We start from the raw sequence: 21,395 nt of genomic DNA, 5'->3' as shown, positions 1-21,395 counted from the left end.
CATGTTTATTTATTGAGTGGTACACCTATTCACTGGGAGGGAGTGAAACTGTACCTTTATCCACCAGGATTAGTTTCTAACTTCCTTTAAATTCTTCTTTAAGCCATTCTTTCTTGGTTCTTGTCTATCAAGAAGATGGGTGAATATAATTCAAACAATGTGTCCTCCAATGTCTGTGATATTTTAAGTGACAGTGACATTTTGAGCCTGTGCGATAATGAAGCTGGTCTCCAGGATTGGTGACTTGGGGGTTTTTGGAGGGGGCACTACACCTGGAGAAAAATCACCTCTAGCAAAGCTCAAGCTGGGGAGCCACTTGATGGGTGAGCATGTGGGTCGGATCTCCCTGGACGTTCCCCCAGGGCAGAGCCACCAGACACAACTCCCGGCGGCCCCTGAACTTGGAGTTCACCTGGGTGGTGACGCCGCTCGTCGGCACAGCGGCCCCAACCAGGACTCTGGGGCTACCAGTCACACTTGTTTCTCTCTCTCGCCCCACAGACTCGCTGTCCGTCTCCAGCAACGATGCCAGCCCGCCTGCCTCCGTGGCCTCCCTCCAGCCCCACATGATGGGGGCACAGAGCTCCCCGGGCCCCAAGCGCCCAGGCAACACGCTGCGCAAGTGGCTGACGAGCCCGGTGCGGCGGCTGAGCAGCGGCAAGGCTGACGGGCACGTGAAGAAGCTGGCCCACAAGCACAAGAAGAGCAGGGAGGTCCGCAAGAGCGCCGACGCCGGCTCGCAGAAGGACTCAGACGACAGTGCGGCCACCCCGCAGGACGAGACGGTGGAAGAGGTCAGGGCCTCTGGCATCTCCCTCCGGTGGTGGGAACAGTGAATACACTCATTTGGTGGTTTTCCCTAAGTTCTGGAAAGGACCAGGGTCAGAGCCCCACTCAGTTCCTCTAGCAGCGTCTAGAGTCGGGGACCCACGCGTGGCCTCGGATCACGAAATCAGAGGACCGTGGGCAGCCCCGCCTGCTTCAGGAGAACGTGGTGCCTGGCCATCTTAGCTTAGCCCCCTCTCACCTCCATCACAGGCAAAGCCAGGGGTGCCTCCCGGGAGGCAAAAGGTTTAAGTGGCCCCTGAGGTTAGCACTCAACCACAGGGGCAGCATTTTGCAAGGAAAGCACCAGTTTTAGACTTGGAAGGACCAAGGGAATGTTTGCATCCTCCAGTTACCTCTGCCACCACGCCTGCCCCCGTACTCATACACAGTCATGCTTATGTCTTGTCCTGAGTAGAAAGCACACAGTAAATATACTTTGCTAACCCAGCAGTAAGCGCTGGATTATTCCCATGTCATCGAAGATAAATGTATGTAGGTCAGCCAGGAATTATTTTTAATTTCCCCTTTTTTGGAGGAGGTGGGAGCTTAAAATTATACTGCAAGGAACCAAATTCCTTCATGATCCCCACGATGGGCCTTCAGCAGTGTGGTGTCAGTGAGGGGCCCTCAGCGTTTTTAACTTGGACCCCTATCCCCCAGTTCCCTCACAGACTCAAAAAAAGGCAGAGAGAGAGAGAGAGAGAGAAGACAGGATTTGTATCGTTCAATTTATTTTGCAGATGTGGGGTTTCTGCTGCCTTTTTCCCGGGCGTGTTTTTGCTGTGCGTTTTCACTGGAGCGTATGGTTCATTTATGTCCTCACCTCTCTGTTTTATATACTGTGTCTCGTCATAGAGATTAAAAACTGAAATTTTTTTCTAAAAGTAAGAATAGGGGGAAATTAATGGGCTACTTAATTCAGATTCTTAAAATACACCTTGAATCGTATTTTTCTTTATGCCCTCCTGATGTCAGTGAGTTTTATTTGAGTTTTATTTTATTTTTATTTCATTTATTTATTAAGTAACAAAAAGTGAAGTATGAGACTAGAGAAACTAAGGGTTATTATGGTTCCGATTTTTGAACCTTCTTTTTAAAGCGGCTTCTTGAAGATCAGATGTGTTCAGAGCCTAACGGTTAACGTTGGCAGTCCCTTCCCAAGACGCTCTCAGTGGCCATTCCCCCATCCAAGTTGGCGAGCGAGGGAGCTGGGTCGCTGGAGGGAGTGGAAGCTCCCGTCAGGCTTGGAAGGAGCTTGGCCTTGATTTCTGCTCTCAGTTTCCATCCCGGCTGTGCTTTCCCAGTTAACCCCTGAGGGCTCAGTTTCCGTGAGCTGACGTGGACAGTCAGGGCCGGGTTCCAATGGGCGAATGTCGGTCTGGTTTCAGAGAGGCCGGAACGAGGGCCTGAGCAGCGGCACGCTCTCCAAGTCCTCGTCCTCGGGCATGCAGAGCTGCGGAGAGGAAGAAGGAGAGGAGGGGGCCGACGCCGTGCCCCTGCCCCCGCCCATGGCCATCCAGCAGCACAGCCTGCTCCAGCCGGATTCACAGGACGACAAGGTAAGGGGGCCACGCCCACACCACGCCTCGCCCGGAGGGGCCCTGGCGGTTGCCTGCCGCTGTGCCCCAGCCTCCTTGCAGGACATAGAGAGCGACCCGGGCTGTGAAAAGGCACCTGGAAGATGCCTTTCACCCCCAAAGTATAGATAGCAAAGGCCATTTAGACTAAGCTGTAGGAACCCGCGCAGACTCTCGTACTCGTGTGCTTGTATAAATACGTTCAGAGCATTTTTAGTGGATGCTTTCGTAATTGCTACTTTTCAAGTTATTTTAATTTTTCTCACCGTACTAACCAGGGTCACTGAGAGGGCAGAGAAGTCGCACGCCACCTGCGTGACTGCGTCCTAAACGCACACGAGCCCATCTGGTTCTCTCTGTTAGGGGTCTGCACACAGGTGTGGTTTTCAGATGGGATGGTATTGCTGTCCAGTTCCTTTTTCCAACATGGCAAACATCTGGGTCAAACTGGAGTTTGTCAAAGTGCAGGAATCAGTTCAAAGCCATGAATTTCCTCTTTGGATGTATGCAGAGGCTTCAAGCCAAGTAAATCTTATTTTTTGTTTTCTGGGTTTTTTTGAGTTCTTACATAATCAAAAATTACTCTGTACAACCCTAAAATATCAAGAAGGAAACCTGGTAACTGTGGCTTATACATCCTCTCGCATTCTGGCCCATCCTGCTTCTCCAAATTGGCAGGTGTTGAAAACCATCCTGTGGAGTCATTACTGGTGATTTTTTTTTTTTTTTTTTTTTTTGGCAGAAACTAAGGTTTCTGAATAAAACAGATGTTTTTGTCAGTTTTCCCCCTTCTTCCCCTTTTTCCTTCCCTGACTTCCCTCGGTGCTAACACAGTCACTCGCTGGATGGGCCCGTGCGTGATGACCTGGGGTCGCGCTGGCTTGGTGATTGACGGCCGTGAGGCCAAGGCCGATCACGCGTTAGTCTTAACCTAAGGCGCCTTCTCTGTAGAACTCCTCTCCCTCCTTCTCCGGGGCCCTCAGTGCACAGCAGGGGCGCAGTGGGCTTGGCAGAAGGAGGGAGCTTGGGTTCGAGTCTGGGGTTTGGAGGGCATCTGAGGTACAGACCCTGTGCCATGGGGGGTGCAGGGTGGCCTGAGATGGGAGAGAAGCTCGCGCCCCACTGCCCAGAGCAGACCCGCCAGGAAGCCAGGCTCTGACGGCTCCTCGGTTATTTCGTAGCATCCTAAGCCATAGCTTTTTAAAAGCAGAAAACTGGAATTGTGTAAATCTGGATGGTTAGCCGAAAGTGAGGGGCCAGGCCTGGTTGACTTATTCACCGAATAAGAGGGTAGTTTTCTCCATTGAAAGAGTGGATTGCACTATATTCTTCTGTTTGCCAAAATCATTTATTGGTTATTGTGTTACCTCGTTGGGTATTACCCATAGAAATGCTTCTTTTACAAAAGTCTATAGTGATGTTCCCAGAGAGTATATTATCTTGTGACTAATGTTTTGTTTTGTTCTGTTTTCTCTTTTTGTAAACTTTCACTGCAGCATTATGTTGATTTGTGTTCTGTGTCTGTTTTGATTCAGTTTCCTTACCTCTCCATTTGAATTTTTTCCTTGTTTTCTTCACCTCATCTTCCAGATTTCATTAGACCAAGCCAACATTTGTTTTGCCAAGTGCATATCTGGATCCGCACTGTAACAGCCTCGTTGTAAATGTATAAATCCGTATCTGTCTGCTGTGAGACATGCATCATTAGGACAGCTAGCCGTGTGTCACATGCATCTCTGCTGTCCTTAATATGAAGCAAGGTTCATATTACACCCCTCTTCTAGTTTCCAGTAAATTAACGGTGCAAGTAATCCGCAAACACAGCGTGTTTGCTAATTACTGAAACTCGAACTCAGTAGCCCCTCCCCCAGATTCCTTACCTGTCCACCCCTGTACACCCCGACTCTAGCCGTAAATGGCATCTGATAGCTTGTGAGGCCACAGATCTCCTGTCCTCTGCACTAATCACTGGGGAAGTGGATGGCACAGAAAATGGTGAGCTTGTCCCCCTCTTCCCTGTCTGGCCAGTGCTCCCGGTTCCTTTCCTTTTCTTGTTTCTTTCTTTTAACCCCATCCACACAGTAAAGCCATTTTTAGTATCCAGTTTTGTTTCCCGATTTTTTAAAGGGTTCACTCATTGGCCCTTAAGCCTTTCACTCTTCCGTTGATCAGATTCTCTCCCTTTTCCTCCTTAGCCAGTAGCCTAGCCAGCAGTTGCAAAAGTTAGAATTTTCCCGTGCCCAGTCACCTCTTTGAAAAACATTCTGATGGTACATGACTGCGGATTAAAAACAGACTTTGTCTGCCTTCCACATGTATCCCAGACAGGTCTTATTTAGTATTTCATGTCAGAATATTGTAAATTTTAAAAGATGGCTTTAAATAAATGCAAACAAAGACAAACTTGTGGTCTTTTTGTCTGGAATTACTTTTAAAAGGAGATTGAGCTTGCAGGAGAATCCTTTCTGCCCAGTGACTAACACGAGGCATTTCCCTCCCTCTCTCTTTTTCTCGACTTCCTCCATAGGCCTCTTCTCGGTTATTAGTCCGGCCCACCAGCTCCGAAACGCCGAGCGCAGCCGAGCTCGTCAGTGCGATCGAGGAACTCGTGAAAAGCAAGATGGTAAGGCTTCCCAGAGACTCAGGCTGAGGGCTGGAAGCTGCTCCAGGGTGCTGCTTGTAGGCGGGCAGGCCCTCGTCCAGGTGTGGCTCTGGTCTGCAGGACGGAGTTCAGGAAGCCCAGGCCCACCCTCAGGTTCAGTAATTTGCTTAAAGGACTTAAAAAACTTAGAGAAGCCGCAGTGGCGGTTCATTGCCGTGAAAAGACACAGGTGAAGATCAGCCAGGGAAGGGGTGCGGGAGCAGGTCCAGGAGGGTCAGGTTCAAGCTGCCATTGTCCTCTCCCAGTGGAGTCATGTGCACAACACTGACTCTCCCCACCTCGCACAGCGTGTGGTGATATGTGCAGGGTGTCACCAGCCAGGACACCCCCCACCCCGCCGAGCCTTGGTGTTCAGAGTTTTTATTTGGGCTCAGTCACATACACGAGGGTGAGCTCACATGGCTCACCCTTGTCCCCTGCCTCTCCAGGGATTAAGATCGGACGTGGACCAAAGCCCTCACCCAAAGTCACACTGTTAGCATAGACTCTCTGTCTTAGCCCCAAAACCCCAAGTAAACAGAGACTTCATCAGGCAGGACATTCCCCAGGCTTAGAGGAGCCAAGGTCAGTCCTTTCCTGCACCTGCATTGTCTGCAGTGCTGGCACCGTCATAGCCAATGTGGTCAGCTCCAGTCTTGTCCGAAGCTGTGCACAGGGTCATTGGACTCACAGGTACCACTGGGAGTCTCTCTCTGTGTCTCTGAGATCTTTCACTTGGGTTTGCAGTATATGAGACAGAAGGGTTTGCATTGCTGTATAAGGGCTTTATTCTTTTTGTGACCTCTCTGTTGCCAATTGGTCAACATGGATTCATTTAATAAAAGCCCCAAATCAGATGTTGATTTATTGAAATTAGACAGGTTTGCATTGTTTCTAACTGATTCAAATCAATAAATTTCTGTGTTTCTTTAGTCTTCCTGTGAAATAGAAAAACCAGTAATGGTAACAACATTTTAGACTAGTAGATCCTGCTACCCTACAACATCTTTTAAAAGTCACACCTCCTAAAGTAAAAGCCCTCGGCCTCTCCCACATTCCATTCTCCATAAGAGTTTGATGTGTTTCCCTCCAGACAGTTTCTTTGTATATACTCCCCACAGCAGCCCTATGAGGTAGGCATGTACTATCATATCCTCATTTTACAGATGAGAAAACTGAGGCACACAGAATGCTTAAAAAGTTGACCAGCTGCTAAGGGGCAGAGATAGAAATCTACTATAATTTATTTAAATAAATTCATAATAATATATATCAATTATTTTCAATTTTCACTATTGTAAACATCCATTGTTCATTTATATGTGTGATTAAACCTGTAGGGTAAATTTCCAGCATTGGAATTGCTAGATCAAAGGGTGTACAATTGATCCTTAAACAACATGGGTTTGAATTTCATGGGTCCACTTCTATGCAGGTTTTTTTCAATAGTGAGTACTCTAGTACAACACAGTCTGCCCTGGGTTGAATCCACAGAATCAGAACCACAGATACTGAGAAACCACGTATACAGAGAGTCAGCTTCCCAACCCCTGCATTGTTCAAGAGTTAACTGTACTTCTTTAAAGTTGGGAATTTATCTTCCAAAGCCAGTATTAACTAGGTACCATGTATCTAACTCCAGTTTCTTCTCCCACCCACCCGTAAGCAGCTTCTAATGAGGCTGGTTGACTAGGTCAAATGGGGAATTGTATCCAAAATTCAGACCGACAAGTATTGCCCTGCCGTAGCTGGAATTCCCCCTGCTTGGTGTTCTGTGCTGTGATCTGAGAAGCACGCAGTGGGCTTCGAGCTTAGACAAGACATTAGGCAGGAGGGCTGCTAGGACTTGGTAAGTAAGTCAAGAACTTGACTCCGCTGGTCAAAAATTCTGGATCATGTCGGTAGGAACTGAGCTAAACCGCATCCTGGCTACCTTTTTGAGATACAAGTTGATTAATGGTCTAAAAAGATGCTTAAATTATATCTAATGAGCTTTCAAGCATTCTTAAACATCCTTAAACATTTTAAAAACAGCCGTTTATACACATCCGTTATATGATCATTAAAATCATTGTTGTCTAGTAATTTAAGTAAGTTCTCCCAAGGAATGTTGTGAGACAACACTTTGTCAACCTGCCAGCCATTATTCTGCAAGTATTTGAATGGATTACATTGCAAGTGGGCTGAGATTCATGTGTAATTAATTCAGATGGACTTCAGATGGAGAGGAGTTCTATGGCTGGTCTCTCAGCTCTTACTGCTTTACTCCCCCTTTTAAGTTCTGAATAATTAAACTTTATCCATTGAAACTGACTTATTTCTACTCACTTCTGTCTCTTCTGAAGTTAATGGGCATAAAGCTGTTGGCAGAGTCGAAAGGGCGTAGGTTCTGGAATCAGATAGATGTAGGTTCAGACTTTCCTACTGACTGCTTCCGCCTCTCTGAGCCCACCTCTCAGCTGGAAACGGGATGGTAAACCGAGTGCTGTTTGTTACGCTCCCAGCCGGTTCCCTCCACCTGGGCTCTCACTCAGGCCTTCCCTCCCCGTTGGAGACCCATATTTAGGTTTTTTATGGTGACGTCATCTCTTCTTCATTCTACATGGAATGTAATCTAACTGCTGCCCTCTTTTTCTGGTTCAGGGGAAACAACTCTCCCTTGGTTTCTGGTCACTAATCCTCAAACAGGAAGTACTTTTTGTCACTAAAACCTCTCGTGAACCATTTTAATATCCTTCACCCTGTCATGCTCCCCATGACTCTGAGTTACTCCTGCAGATTTCACCGTGTGCTGTGGCTCCTTGGTCCTCCTGTTCGTTTTCCTGAGGGCCGTCTCTTAGGCTCTCATGACTTCGTGATCGGATTTGAACGCTCAACTGTTATCCCTCCAAAGCTGCGTGTGCAGTGGACTGGGAAGGCGAGGGGAGAAGGTGTCCTGCTGTCGTGCGGTGTGTGTTCAGGGAACTGACTCTCCTCGCCCTGGACCTGAGGAATTCCGTCTGAAAAGGAAAACCTGCCCTGCACACCTTTCCTTGGAGTTCGCCTCTCTCTCCACCTCCATGTTCCTGATCAGTATTGGAAGGTGTGGGCAGTGGCGGCTGACAGCTGCAGGGACCGAACTTGACTTTGGAGTTTTCTTCTCTTTGTTGATCTGAATATAAAGAGAGATACAAGAAAGAATGAAAATAAATGAAATAAACATGTAGCTCAAGATATTAGAAGAACAACAAAATTTTTTTTTAAAAAGCAGAAGGAATGAATTCACAGAGAGAAAAGCAGAAATGAATGAGTTGGAAAACAGAAAAATAGAATAAGAAATAAAACCCAAAATTTGTTCTTTCAAAACATATGGACTTCAGGTAACCTTCCGAAGAAAATAGCCCAAATTCACAAAATAAGAAATTACAAAGGAAAGATAAACTGAGGGAATTGAAACAATCATGACACGTTACTTTGTTCAACTCTTTGAAAGCAAATTTGAAGACCTGGATGAAATGGGCAGTTTCTTAAGAAAATACAGTTTACCAAAACTAACCTCAGAAGAGCTAGGTCTGCACAGATAGTCTCTTCATTTAAGAAACAGGGAAAGTTGACAAGAACCTACCCACAAAAACCCACCCAACCCAGGTTTCACAGATAATTCATCTGAACCTGTAAAGTCCCAGTGATTCCAGCTCTGGGGCAGCTTTGAGCCCTTTCACTCACGCACAGTTGGTGGGAGAGCCACTGGGGGGCCAGGAGTGGACGGCACAAGCGTGACGGCAGCCTGGGGACGCGCCTGCACCCTCCCTGGCCACCCACCGGGGTCCACACCAGCACGTCCAGGAGAGGCAGCGGAAGGAGCCTGGATGCCACTGGGGCAGATCCAGACGGGGCCTCCCTGCCCGCTGCTCTGCGTGAGCGGCCATCTGGAACCTTTCTTGTCTCTTTGCTCACCGTTCAAGTGACCATAATTAAAGCTAACGAGCTTCAGCTGTTTCCTTGCACATCTGGGCAGGAGACAGCACCACTGCTCCCTCCCTCGTCCTCCAGCCTCCAGTCTCCTGAGTCTCCTGTCCAAGGCCTCCAGGACCCACGCGCATGGACCAGGCCCTGCTGCTACCATGAAACGTGTGCTTCCACTAGAGGTCAAGAGCTATTTATTTAAAAATAAGAATGCTACTTTCCCATCAAGCCCCATTCCTAAACTTTTTCATAACTAAGAGCAGGGGTTGGTGTGTTTGCACAGCTCCATGGGTTTGGTGAACAAGATTGCAGGAACAGACTTGGTGTTCTCAAAGCTGTGCTCAGTGATGGCGTCAGCTTCAGCCTGTTTACTCTTAGGGGGGAAATAGGACAAGCATTAGAGGTTTTAATATATAGGAAATATTAAGTGTTCTTGTAGTTTGTATTGGGCTTTGTTTGAAGAGAAGTAAATCACATTTTCCCAGTTAAGTTTCTGAAATACCTTTTGATCATCTCTGTCCAGCCAGGGTGCTTTGAAAAATTTAAAAGAACTATCACCTATTTGCAAATGATGTGACTGACAAGGGATTAATCTCCAAAATATACAAACAGCTCATGCAGCTCAATATCAAAAAAAAAAAACAAAATGGGGCTTCCCTGGTGGCGCAGTGGTTGAGAGTCCGCCTGCCGATGCAGGGGACACGGGTTCGTGCCCCGGTCCGGGAAGATCCCACATGCCGCGGAGCGGCTGGGCCCGTGAGCCATGGCCGCTGAGCCTGCGCGTCCGGAGCCTGTGCTCCGCAACGGGAGAGGCCACAACAGTGAGAGGCCCGCGTATCGCAAAAAACAAAACAAACAAAAAAAAACAATCAAAAAATGAGCAGAAGACCTAAATAAACATTTCTCCAAAGAAAACATACAGATGGCCAACGGGCACGTGAAAAGATGCTCAACATCACTTAGTATCAGAATGCAAATCAAAACTACAATGAGGCGTCACTTCACACTGGTCAGAATAGCCATCATCAAAGGGTGTGGAGAAAAGGGAATCCTCCTACACTGTTGGTGGGAATGTAAATTGGTACCGCCAGTATGGAGAACAGTATGGAGGTTCCTTCAAAAACTAAAAGTAGAGCTACCATATGATCCAGCAGTCCCACTCCTGGGCATATACCCAGAAGAGATGAAAACTCTAATTCGAAAAGATACACGCACAACATTTACTGCAGCTCTGTTTACAATAGCCAAGACATGGAAGCAACCTAAATATCCATCGGCAGATGAATGGATCAAGAAGATGTGGTATATATACACAATGGAGTATTACTCAGACATTAAAAAAAAGAATGAAATAATGCCATTTGCAGCAACATGGATGCAACTAGAGATTATCATACTAAGTGAAGTAAGTCAGAGAGAGAAAGACAAATATCATATGATATCACTTATATATGGAATCTTAAAAAATAATACAAATGAGCTTATTTACAAAACAAATAGACTCAGAGACATAGAAAACAAACTTACTGTTACCAAAGGGGAAAGGTAGGGGGGAGGGATAAATTAGGAGTTTGGGATTAACAGGAACATACATCTATATCTAAAATAGATAAACAGCAAGGACCTACTGTATAGCACAGGAAACTATTCAATATCTTGTAATAACCTATAATGGAAAAGAATCTGAAAAAAAACATACAGCTGAATCACTTTGCTGGATACCTGAAACTAACATGACATTGTAAATCAACTATATTTCATTTTTTTAAAAAAGGCACTAGCACCTATACCCCTGGTAGTTTTGTGAATTCAGGTTAAGAGATAAAATTAATATGTACCAATAAGAAAGTAATCAGTTGCTGATCATTGTCACACTAACCCAGGGAGAAAAGTCGTCAGTATTCAGCTCACAGATTTATTGATCACCGAAAAAGTTGTGTTCAAGATTGGCATGGCAACCACTTCCTAAGGAAGAAGAAAGAGTGTCACAGAGATAGAGATGAATTTTAACTGCATGATCTCTGTGCATTGAAGTATGAGTCTGTTTAATTAAAATAGAGGTTTGCTAGTGTTGCTGCATGGTCCACCGGCCAGGAATGTGGGCTGTGTGTCTGGGTGCACCGGCCCGAATGAGGCGACTGCACACGCTTCTGAAATGGTCATGCTTTCATGTGACAGGAATATAACTGGAAAGAAAATGGCTAGATTGGAAATGGGTACAGTCTGTGGTATTGTTTCTAATTATTTGGTAACCAGGAACAGAATACATGAACGGATATAAATTCACCGTTCTTTTCATTCTCACTCTCCTCTTTTGTGCAGCCCCTCTTAACTCAGTTTCAGAATTAATGCTGGGGGTTTTGTTGTTAAATACGATGTGATTTCACACACATAGACTCTACAGTGTTGTAATCAGGCCTTCTGAATTTTCTGACATATGAGATTTTCTGGTCCTGATTTCGGCCTCACGCACTGTGTAGGCAGGAGGCCTGACTGGTGCTCTGGTTTCTTCTAGGCGCTGGAGGATCGTCCCAGCTCACTCCTCGTGGACCAGGGGGACAGTAGCAGCCCCTCCTTCAACCCTTCAGACAACTCCCTTCTGTCCTCCTCCTCGCCCATCGATGAGATGGAAGAGAGGAAATCCAGCTCTTTAAAGAGACGGCAGTAAGAAATGTTCTCATTGTCATTGTTGGGTGGCTTCCCTCCTGGCTTTGTCACCTACAAAGCTGTGGCTGGGATTCATCTCTGAGTCACACGAGGAGGAGACCCAGGGTCTCTCGCCGAGCGACTGTACGCTTGTTTGCAAAGTACTCAGAACCTCAAGGGGGCGCAGTAAGCCATAGCTGCAGCTTTTATTGTTTTATTTGTATATTATACTTTATCTAGAAATAAGAATGATACAAGAATATTTTTCGTCACTTCTGGTGAGAAACTGCCGTACTTTCTATTATATACGTAGTTGTGAAGAAAAAAGAAGATAACATAAAACTAAATGCAGTCCCCAAAACTTGAAACATACCTTAGTGGTCGAGCTTTTCAGTTTCAGTTAAAAAGTCTTGAAGAATATTACAAAAGGTTTAAAATTGCATTTGGAGAACAGGAAAAAACTTAACCAGCTGCATGAGTACAGAGACTTGGTTTTATTGAGTGCTGTATCCCAGCACCTAGAGCGGCATTGGGTGCATAGGAGGTGCCTGGCCAGTGTTGGCTGAATGAATGAATGAACCAACCAATGAACCTTTTTAGGTCAACTGAGGTTGTTTGCTGTAACCAATCAAGGAATTGTCTTCTATTGTCTGAGTGGCCTTAAACGGTTACTGAACCTTACGGAAAGGAATACTTCTGAACGATGTGATCAGACCCAAGGCTTTAAACATCGGAGTTAAATTTCGTTTGTATGTCCAACGAAGCTTAAAATGACTTTATCATGAAAACACAAAAAAGCAAAAACCCTACTTCCTTTAACATCATGCCTTTATAACAGAGTTATGTCTGTGCTGCTTTTGGTCCTCGTACATGTGATCAGAGTCCGGTGGTGTGAATTCACCCAGAATGCGAGGTGTCATGTGACCTCTGCAGCACCCGTGGGTCACCCACATGAACCTGTAAGTGACTGGGGACACACAAGAATTGGAGATCCAGTTGTGCAAGTTTGAGAGGTCACTTCATAGCCGCCCCTGCAGAATCTGACCTGACAAAAGCAAAAGGGCGGATGAATTCATTCAGAAAATTCCTTGGATTGTGGGTGGTAAACACTGTTCTTTCTCTCTTTTTTTCAGCTACGTTTTGCAAGAATTAGTGGAGACAGAACGAGACTATGTGCGGGACCTCGGCTGTGTGGTGGAGGTGTGTGTTTCAGAGATGTGATAACCTGTATGCATCCGCCCTGAGGGTTGCCACGGGGGGCGTTGTACTGGACTATTGAAAGCCGATATCTTCTCAAAAGCTTTAAAAATGTTTTTGGGGCTTCCCTGGTGGCGCAGTGGTTGAGAGTCCGCCTGCCGATGCAGGGGACACGGGTTCGTGCCCCGGTCCGGGAAGATCCCACATGCCGCGGAGCGGCTGGGCCCGTGAGCCATGGCCGCTGAGCCTGCGCGTCCGGAGCCTGTGCTCCGCAACGGGAGAGGCCGCAACAGTGAGAGGCCCGCGTACCGCAAAAAAATATATATATATATTTTTGACTAAAACAAAACATAATAACAACAACCAACAAAATATTTCTGAAAAATAAAATTTAGCCAATTATCTCAATTGGTATTCACTTTTTAAAGGCTTCTTTTTTGCATGGTGCGTCTTGACCTAGTCTCTTCTTTTTATAATTAAATTTGTAAATATTATCTCCAACCACTGAATTTCTTATATGGAAATCTGGCCTTTAATTATTTTACAAGAGTGGATATCACCACAGAAATGAGGACATCATTGGTTGAGAAGTCAGTGTGACCAGCTGTGGATTCAGTTACATCCGGAATCCACCTGGGTTCAGAGCTTGGTCTGTGGCTACCATCCTAGGCCATTTGCTTGTAGTTTTCAGAGAACGAATATGTCACCACTTTCACTGACCAGAAGTTGATACGTACTTTGTACCCATAGCAAAACCACTGCCTTTCATACTAAATCAAGGGCTCTCTCTAGGCTTGTCCCTGCCATTAACTTTAGGGCATAATTGTATTAATAAACTCAGCTTACCAAAAAGCTATTTTTATAATATAAAACTTTATCACTTATTCTTTCAACTTTGCAAATATGTACAGGGCAATACTTTTTGGATGTACTTTCCAGTAAAAGTAATGGCTATTACAGTTAGTTGCGTAGCATAAAGGATTAAACATGCTTGACATGTCTGTAATCATTACTAACAATAACTTGAAACCTTCAGAGCTTCTTGTACAGGCTGAATCACATTCAAGTTATATAGAAGTTTTAAACCACATTTTAGCAACATAGTTAATCAACTGTTGTTAAAAATCAGTTTGTGAAAAGTATGTTGTTAAATCCTTATTTAACAAATTATGTGAATAATCCAAAAAGAAAAGAAAATCTGTTTATATCAGATCAGTACCGAGAACAGAGGAAATATGCTTCTGGCCAAATATTTAATCTTTACAAGCCGACAAGATGATTTGTTTTATGAAACCATTTACATTTATTTAAACTTTCCAATTCCTCAGAAGAGTTTTGATCTTTGAATGCTAAATAGTTCAGGGGGAGAAAATCATGTCAATGAATGTAACTGTATTTCAAGGGCCAGTTAAGGACACATTTCACAAAGGGTTTTTGTTCTTAAATAAAGAAGTAGTTTACAAGACAGTGCGTATGTCTCTTCTATCCTTTGTAGCTCTCAATCAGTAAACCATTACTTGATTCAAACATGTTCAATGAAATAACCTTATCTTTAAATGTTTAATTTTAGGGCTACATGGCACTTATGAAAGAAGATGGCGTTCCCGATGACATGAAAGGCAAAGACAAGATTGTGTTTGGCAACATCCATCAGATTTACGACTGGCACAGAGAGTACGTAAAATACATGCCATGCTCACTGGTGGGCAGCCTGTCATCACCCTCTAAACTGCATCACGTCAGGCGAACGAGAAAGGATATTTGTTGATTCATTTCATTTCCTTACCTATGCGGCCCCATGGAGGTAGCTGGTGTAAAGGAAATGTTGGTGTCCCGAGGCCTTTTCTGGTTGCGTTTCACAGCATGAGGAAGTCTCTTACCTTCTTTGTGCTGATCCATCCAGGTGCCCGTGTTGGGAAGGCTGGAAGCCCGGGCACCGAGCCTGAGCGCCTGGGTTCACAGCCTGGTCCTGACCCCGAGCCCTTTGCTTCCCCTCTTTGCCTCCATCCTTTCCTCTACACAACGTGGGTCATGGTGTTACCCTCCTCGTGGGACTTTTGTGAAGAGTGACTGAGTTAATACATGTAAAGCCCTTAGAATAACATCTGCATAGAGTGAGACTCGATGAGTGTTTCTAATTAGAATTGCAGCCACCTCTTTAATAAATACAAATGACTGTTAGAGAGTTTTTTCAAGTCAGCTTTCATGGGGAAAGTAGACATGATTGCCCATGAGAATCAAATTTGATCCCAGTATCTTGCCACACCTGTCCTAATCTACAGTGAAACCTATTTTAAAAAAGGATATTTGGTGCTATTATCTAGTCATCTGCTTCCAAGGCTGGTTTTAAGCTGTGACAGGGAAGGGGAAACAGCACAAGGCTCCTGGGACGACCAGACAGAGAAACCGCTCCCGGCAGTGTGGTGTCTGCCGTGGTGTGCGCAGAACTAGGGGATATTGAATCCTCAAGCGTAACACAGCGCAGCGTAGCATTTATTGGTGTACTGGTTTGCAGGTTAGTAAAGTACTGGATATAAGTATCAACATATGTAAGTGATAATTAAGGTGGGCCTACATCTTACCAACTACTATGGCCCAGAGGAAGTGAAGAGTGGTTGTCCACAGCTATTTTGCTTCTGTGGATACCTAATTCTGATCTTAATGGAAGCTAATATTTGCAACCTAGAAGTTGACTTTGATAATATTTGAGAAAACTTTTTAAAGCTGGCCCAGGTAACATTCAGTATTTTGTATCTGTTATTATCCAATTTGAGCCTCCTAAAAATTACCGTGGAAAGAATATGAAACTCACAGGTATGAGGACCAAGTTTTTAGAAAGAAAAATGACCAATTGCTTTGAAACATTTATTTTTTACCCCGTATTCAGATGGGATATTATTGTTTGTGTCATTTACAAACAAAATGAGACCAAAAGGTTGATGATCCAGAGGAAGGGAAGTTGGCCAGTCAAGGGACGTCTCACTCTGCCTTGCCTTGTAAAACTGTGTCTCCTTTTGCTTTCTGTCCTGACGGAATGTCTTCAGTGTGCACTATATTTGTTAAGCATATACTTTACACTTCCCAATTGTTTTTCTCAAAACAGAATATTTTGAAAATATAAATCTCAATCTAAAATTAGAAGGCCAAACTGGAAATGGTTCTAATATTTCTCCTTTCATTTCAGCTTTTTTTTAGGAGAGTTGGAGAAGTGCCTTGAAGATCCGGAAAAACTAGGATCCCTTTTTGTTAAACATGTAAGTACAATAGCATTATTTATATTCTGTTCTGTGTTGTCATATTTAGCTATTGGCTTGTCAGATTAAAGGAGAACTCATTTGTAGGTTATGAAAGCACTTTAAGAATAAAATCAAACTGTACAATGTCAGCGAGTTGGACTCAAAATCCCCCGTTGCTATTCTCCATGTGAAGGATCAGCTTTCCCAGTCACCTGGCCCCAGTTGGCTGTTCAGTTCACAAACAGTACAGGATGGTCAGAAGGGGACCAGAGCCAGACCAGAAGGAGGAACATTTGGGGATGTCTGTAGGCAAACAAGTGTCCGGTGCAGGTGGTGATGTATCGAGACGTGCCGTGGGTTTACTATAATAACCAAATGTTTGTGTGTATCTAAAAGAAGCATGTTAACAATAAAAGTTTGGGGGTTTTTCTAGGAAAAAATACTATATTTTCAAAAAATTAGTGACTAGGATTTTTGTATTTTTGCAAATCTCCTTAATGTCTGGCTTAGTAGAAGACAGATGCATTTTTTATATCAGTTTCTGTATTGAACCTATTGTAGTATGTTTTTTAGTTAAAATTTATGAAGAAAATCCATCCTCACAGATATTTGGATGGAAAGGGATGAGTGTTTTAATAGCCTTTTTTGATAATTATAGCTAATTTTCTTAGATACTACATCAAAACTCAACAAGTGAGAACTTCTTAAAGGTTAGTCGCAACATGGAATCTGAAAACCCATTGGTGAACTTCTCTCTTGCTGTTGCACTAGAAGCCGTTGAACTGTCTCACACTTAAAGGCTCGTTTACCCCTGCACCAGCTTGTGACATCCTGCATTGTAAATTCTGGTTCACTGATTCAGACAGATCTTCCAGATGTTGAAACATCTCAATAAACAGTATCAAAAAATCAGATTTGTTCACATCACCACCCATCTCTTCAGAAAAGTCTTTAAGTATTGTCAAGTTCCAGGTAGCAGATCCATGGTTTCCAAAAGTATAATTTTTTGCTTGAAAGCTCAAGTTTTCATTATTAATAGACATTGCAGGTTGTTTGCCTTAAAATGACAGGCTTATTTTATTCATATTCAGGAAAGTGTCTACCAGATACCCACGTGTAAATAATTATAGTTTTTGTCCATCATTCTTTCAAGTAAAAATGGTCCATGAAAACAAGCAGTCGGTTCAGCTCATGGCTCAGCCACACGAGGGCTTTGCCTTGACTACTGTAGCACATAGCACAAGTGTCACAAGGATCTCCATTTTTGTCACAGGAACATTAAAAAGATGTATAGTCCATGGTTGAGGGGTGGGGTTTTTTGGTATTTATTTATTTATGCATGTGTATATGTATGTGTACGTATGTATGTATATATGGCTGCGTTGGGTCTTCGTTGCTGTGTACGGGCTTTCTCTAGTTGTGGCAAGCGGGGCTACTCTTCGATGCAGTGCGTGGGCTTCTCATTGCGGTGGTTTCTCTTGTTGCGGAGCACAGGCTATAGGCGCTCAGGCTTCAGTAGTTGTGGCACGTGGGCTCAGTAGCTGTAGCTCGCAGGCTCTAGAGCGCAGGCTCAGTAGTTGTGGCGCACAGGCTTTGTTGCTCCGCAGCATATGGGATCTTCCCAGACCAGGGCTCGAACTGTGTCCTCTGCATTGGCAGGCGGATTCTTAACCACTGTGCCACCAGAGAAGTCCCCATGGCTGAGTTTTAATACAACGAATTTTTATCACTTCATCAAGGACATCCTTAGGTGAAACTGGCATGTGTAGCAGTGAAAGATATTTGCTAAGATGGCAGCAGTTTCTCCCACCACTGGTTTTGCACATCAGTACAAATGGTAGCACAGCAGAAAGGGCAGATGGCAGCTTAGTATTGTTTGGAAAATAGTTTTGATCTAATGGGTCCCCGAAAGGCCTCAGGGACCCCAGGCGTGTGCACACCACACTTTGAGGATCAGGGCATGAAGGGATGGCTTGCTGCCTTCATTCAGTATTTGAGACTAAAGAGGTTTTTCTAGCCTCCTGAAGAGAGCCAGGCTTCCTGGGACCACTGGCAAGGTTTGAAGGGGGGAGAATGATTCTTCGTTGAATATTAAGAACTGTGTCCTTTCACTGCCTCTCATATTTGCCGGGTAAAGTATGGGGTTTTAAGAAACGTTCCTTTATGAACGAGGTGACACTTGCGTGTGTGCCTGTGTTCTAACCCATCTGTTTGCCTTTCATTCCTAGGAGAGAAGGTTGCACATGTACATAGTTTATTGTCAAAATAAACCAAAGTCTGAGCACATTGTCTCAGAATACATCGATACCTTTTTTGAGGTAAGACCTAAGTTATAAACAAAGTATTTCTGAATCCTTTGTTACAGCTGATTTCAAAAAATTGAAATATCATTTGTTTCCCAGGACATGAAGCAATCCTCAGGAAATTCAGCCTCAGTTATATGAGTTCTGAACCTGTATTTCTTTCCTATAAATCAGAGAAATTAGTGTAAATTCAAGCTGTGATCATATCCCTTAGTATTCAGAGGACTGGGGTCATGGTTAAAATAAGGGGTTTTAAAAATCAATTTCAAACTTAAGCCTCATTTCAAATTCAGAATAATTCATGATCTAGACTTTTAGCCTAGAAATAAAATATTTGTTTGTATGAATAAAAGAAAACAATTGAGAGAAGGCCATTTTAGGCAAGCATTAAAGACTATTTTGAAAAACAGCTCAGAAAGCTTCCAGTGTCAAACTTGGACATTCTGAGCAAAGTCACAGCACTTGTTGGTTGTGTGCAGCGTGGCATCTTTTCTCTTTTTTACTCTTTTCTAGAAGTAGTTACTTCTACTGCAGTGTAGTTAGTTAGCATTTCTGACAGTTACAGGGACTTTAAAAGACAAAACTTAAGATCCTTCTTTCTACTTTGAAACCACAGGACTTAAAGCAGCGCCTCGGCCACAGGCTGCAGCTCACAGATTTGCTGATCAAACCAGTGCAGAGAATCATGAAGTACCAGCTGCTGCTGAAGGTGAGGCTTTGCCGGTGCCCGTGCTGGGGGCAGGAGCCCATTTGGCGGGAGGACAAGACTCGTGAGGGGATGGAAGGGTTTGGCAGGTGACGGGAATCTTTTCTGTAAAAAATACGAAGCAGTCTTGTCATTTCTGATTTGAAATATTTGAGTAAATTTTTTTAAATTTAATAAGACACCTTACACTATCATTTACATCAGGTTCTGAACCAAAAGGTCCGTGAAAGTGAGCTTTTTCCCCACCACAGAGCTTGAATACTCATGAGCTTTCTTGGGCTCTATCCACCTTACATATTTTCTAATCTTCTTGGGGCTCCAGATGAAATTAAATATTTAATCCCTGCCTGTTCCTCTCTGTGGGCTCAGCAGTAGCCCTTGATTGATTCAAATTCCTGAGCACCACTGAAGGCAAAGTCACACCATTTTCCACCATAAAAGTGACTGTTAAAGGTGTCGAGATTCCTTCATGTATAAAACTTAGAACCTGGATGTAAAGAGAGATGAGCGCTTGTCTTGGAGTGAAACAGGAACCATGACCTGCTTAGATAGATCTGGTCTGACTTGGCTCTACTGTGCCTTGAATCCACAAAAGGATACCTTTTCTTTGTGTTACTGGGAGGAAAAAACGAGGATTAGCCCAGCGCCTGGTGTCTCACGTGATCAAACAGGTTACTGCTGTGCGACCATCACCCTCGTCATGCTCTTCTCTCCATTTCCCTTGCAGGACTTCCTCAAGTATTCCAAAAAAGCCAGCCTGGATACGTCGGAACTAGAGGTACTTACACCCCCGGGCCCTGGGCTCCCCTCCCAATCCCCGCGCGTCCCTGAAGCAGCCTGTCCCTGGGAGGGTGGGGTGGGGGCGGTGGGTGACGGCGGGTCTACCCAGCCCCGGATGTGCCCTGTGCACACCAGCGGGTGGGGACGGGGAGGACCTGATCAAGGAGAGGCATCTGAGGGTTAACGCTCCAGCCGTGCCCTCTGGAACTGAACGCTCACTCTGCTTTCCCCCCACCCCACCCCACCCCGCAGAGAGCCGTGGAGGTCATGTGCATCGTCCCCAAGCGCTGCAACGACATGATGAACGTCGGGCGGCTGCAAGGATTTGACGTAATGCGGCTGTTCTTCTTTAAACTCGGCCTCGGGCTGCCATCACTTTCTTTGGTCTCGGATTCTTTGTCTCCACCTGGAGAAAGCTGATCCTTTTTGCTTGGTTTTCTGGCTTCTCTCACCGTCCTTCAACCTGATTGATATTTTCTTTCAACTTCTTTTGGTGCATTTGATTTGCTTTGGGGGGGACCTTCCTCTGCTCAAAGCCCAGCGCCTTGTGGCGGGAGCAGGCAGGACTCTGCTTTGTCTCTTGGGCCCTCTGCTGCTGCAGGAGCGGAGTTTCCTTCCCTGGCATGAGGTGTAGTGGAAAGCAGGGGGCCCGTCCTGCTGTCATCTGTCAGCCCTGGGAGTTTGACCCCAGGGTCACCGTGCGCATCCTTAGTCTACAGACTTTTCTATGAGTTGACAGTCTACTCAGATTACGTATTACCTATTAGTATCCTAAAGATATTCAGAACCAGAAGCCTTTCTTTTTTTTTTTTTTTTTTTTTTTTTCAATTTGACTATTGAGTAAGGAGATGGGAAGGTTTTACTTTTCTTGCCTACTGTTTTGCTAGAGATTTGGGTTTAACGTGCTAGTGCTGTGGTTCTCCAAAAAGCACACACAGGCTCTCCTGGAGAGCTTCTGAAAACCCAGGCTCCTGTGCTTTTGTGAGCGGGTCCCGCCAGGGGTGCTGGTGCCACCGGGCCGCGGACCGCACCTTGAGAAGCATTCTTCCACTGTGAACTAGATCCTTAGATCCACTGTCAGTCTTTGACCGTAACTGAGGCCAGTGATTTACACAGAGGTTGGCAAGAATTTTATTTAGATGATTTTTCTGTTTGGAGCTAAGACCTCATTTTAGTGAAAAATGTTTATGCTGTATAAATGAAGACAAGGAAAATATATTTAAAATGTAGCATTCTAGGGCTTCCCTGGTGGCGCAGTGGTTGAGAGTCCGCCTGCCGATGCAGGGGACACGGGTTCGTGCCCTGGTCCAGGAAGATCCCACATGCCGCGGAGCGGCTGGGCCTGTGAGCCATGGCCGCTGAGCCTGTGCGTCCGGAGCCTGTGCTCTGCAACGGGAGAGGCCGCAGCAGTGAGAGGCCCGCGTACTGCAAAACAAAACAAAACAAAACAAAAACAACAACAAAAAAAATGTAGCATTCTGTGGGAGGAAAGCTAAAAAACAGAAAACAGAACTTCCTGTGTCTTAACTGCGAGTG

General features: G+C 44.9%; 1 protein-coding gene across 1 annotated transcript in view; it reads left to right on the top strand.

The window, feature by feature from the left end:
- The window catches only part of TRIO (trio Rho guanine nucleotide exchange factor), a gene marked incomplete at its 5' end in the record, with an annotated part of 376,660 nt that overhangs the window by 335,883 nt on the left and 19,382 nt on the right, over positions 1-21,395 (top strand). The window contains 11 exons of the mRNA XM_079704002.1: positions 502-794; positions 2,217-2,387; positions 4,933-5,028; positions 11,507-11,655; positions 12,771-12,837; positions 14,405-14,508; positions 16,019-16,088; positions 18,299-18,388; positions 18,990-19,082; positions 19,807-19,857; positions 20,112-20,189. Coding sequence (XP_079560128.1) covers positions 502-794; positions 2,217-2,387; positions 4,933-5,028; positions 11,507-11,655; positions 12,771-12,837; positions 14,405-14,508; positions 16,019-16,088; positions 18,299-18,388; positions 18,990-19,082; positions 19,807-19,857; positions 20,112-20,189 — 1,262 coding nt within the window. The remainder of the gene's footprint in view (positions 1-501; positions 795-2,216; positions 2,388-4,932; positions 5,029-11,506; positions 11,656-12,770; positions 12,838-14,404; positions 14,509-16,018; positions 16,089-18,298; positions 18,389-18,989; positions 19,083-19,806; positions 19,858-20,111; positions 20,190-21,395) is intronic.

Source organism: Hyperoodon ampullatus (assembly GCF_949752795.1).
Source record: "Hyperoodon ampullatus genome assembly, chromosome: 4".
Taxonomy (NCBI): domain Eukaryota; kingdom Metazoa; phylum Chordata; class Mammalia; order Artiodactyla; family Ziphiidae; genus Hyperoodon; species Hyperoodon ampullatus.
Note: the sequence above shows the minus strand (reverse complement) of the source record. Positions and strands in the feature narration are given on the sequence as shown.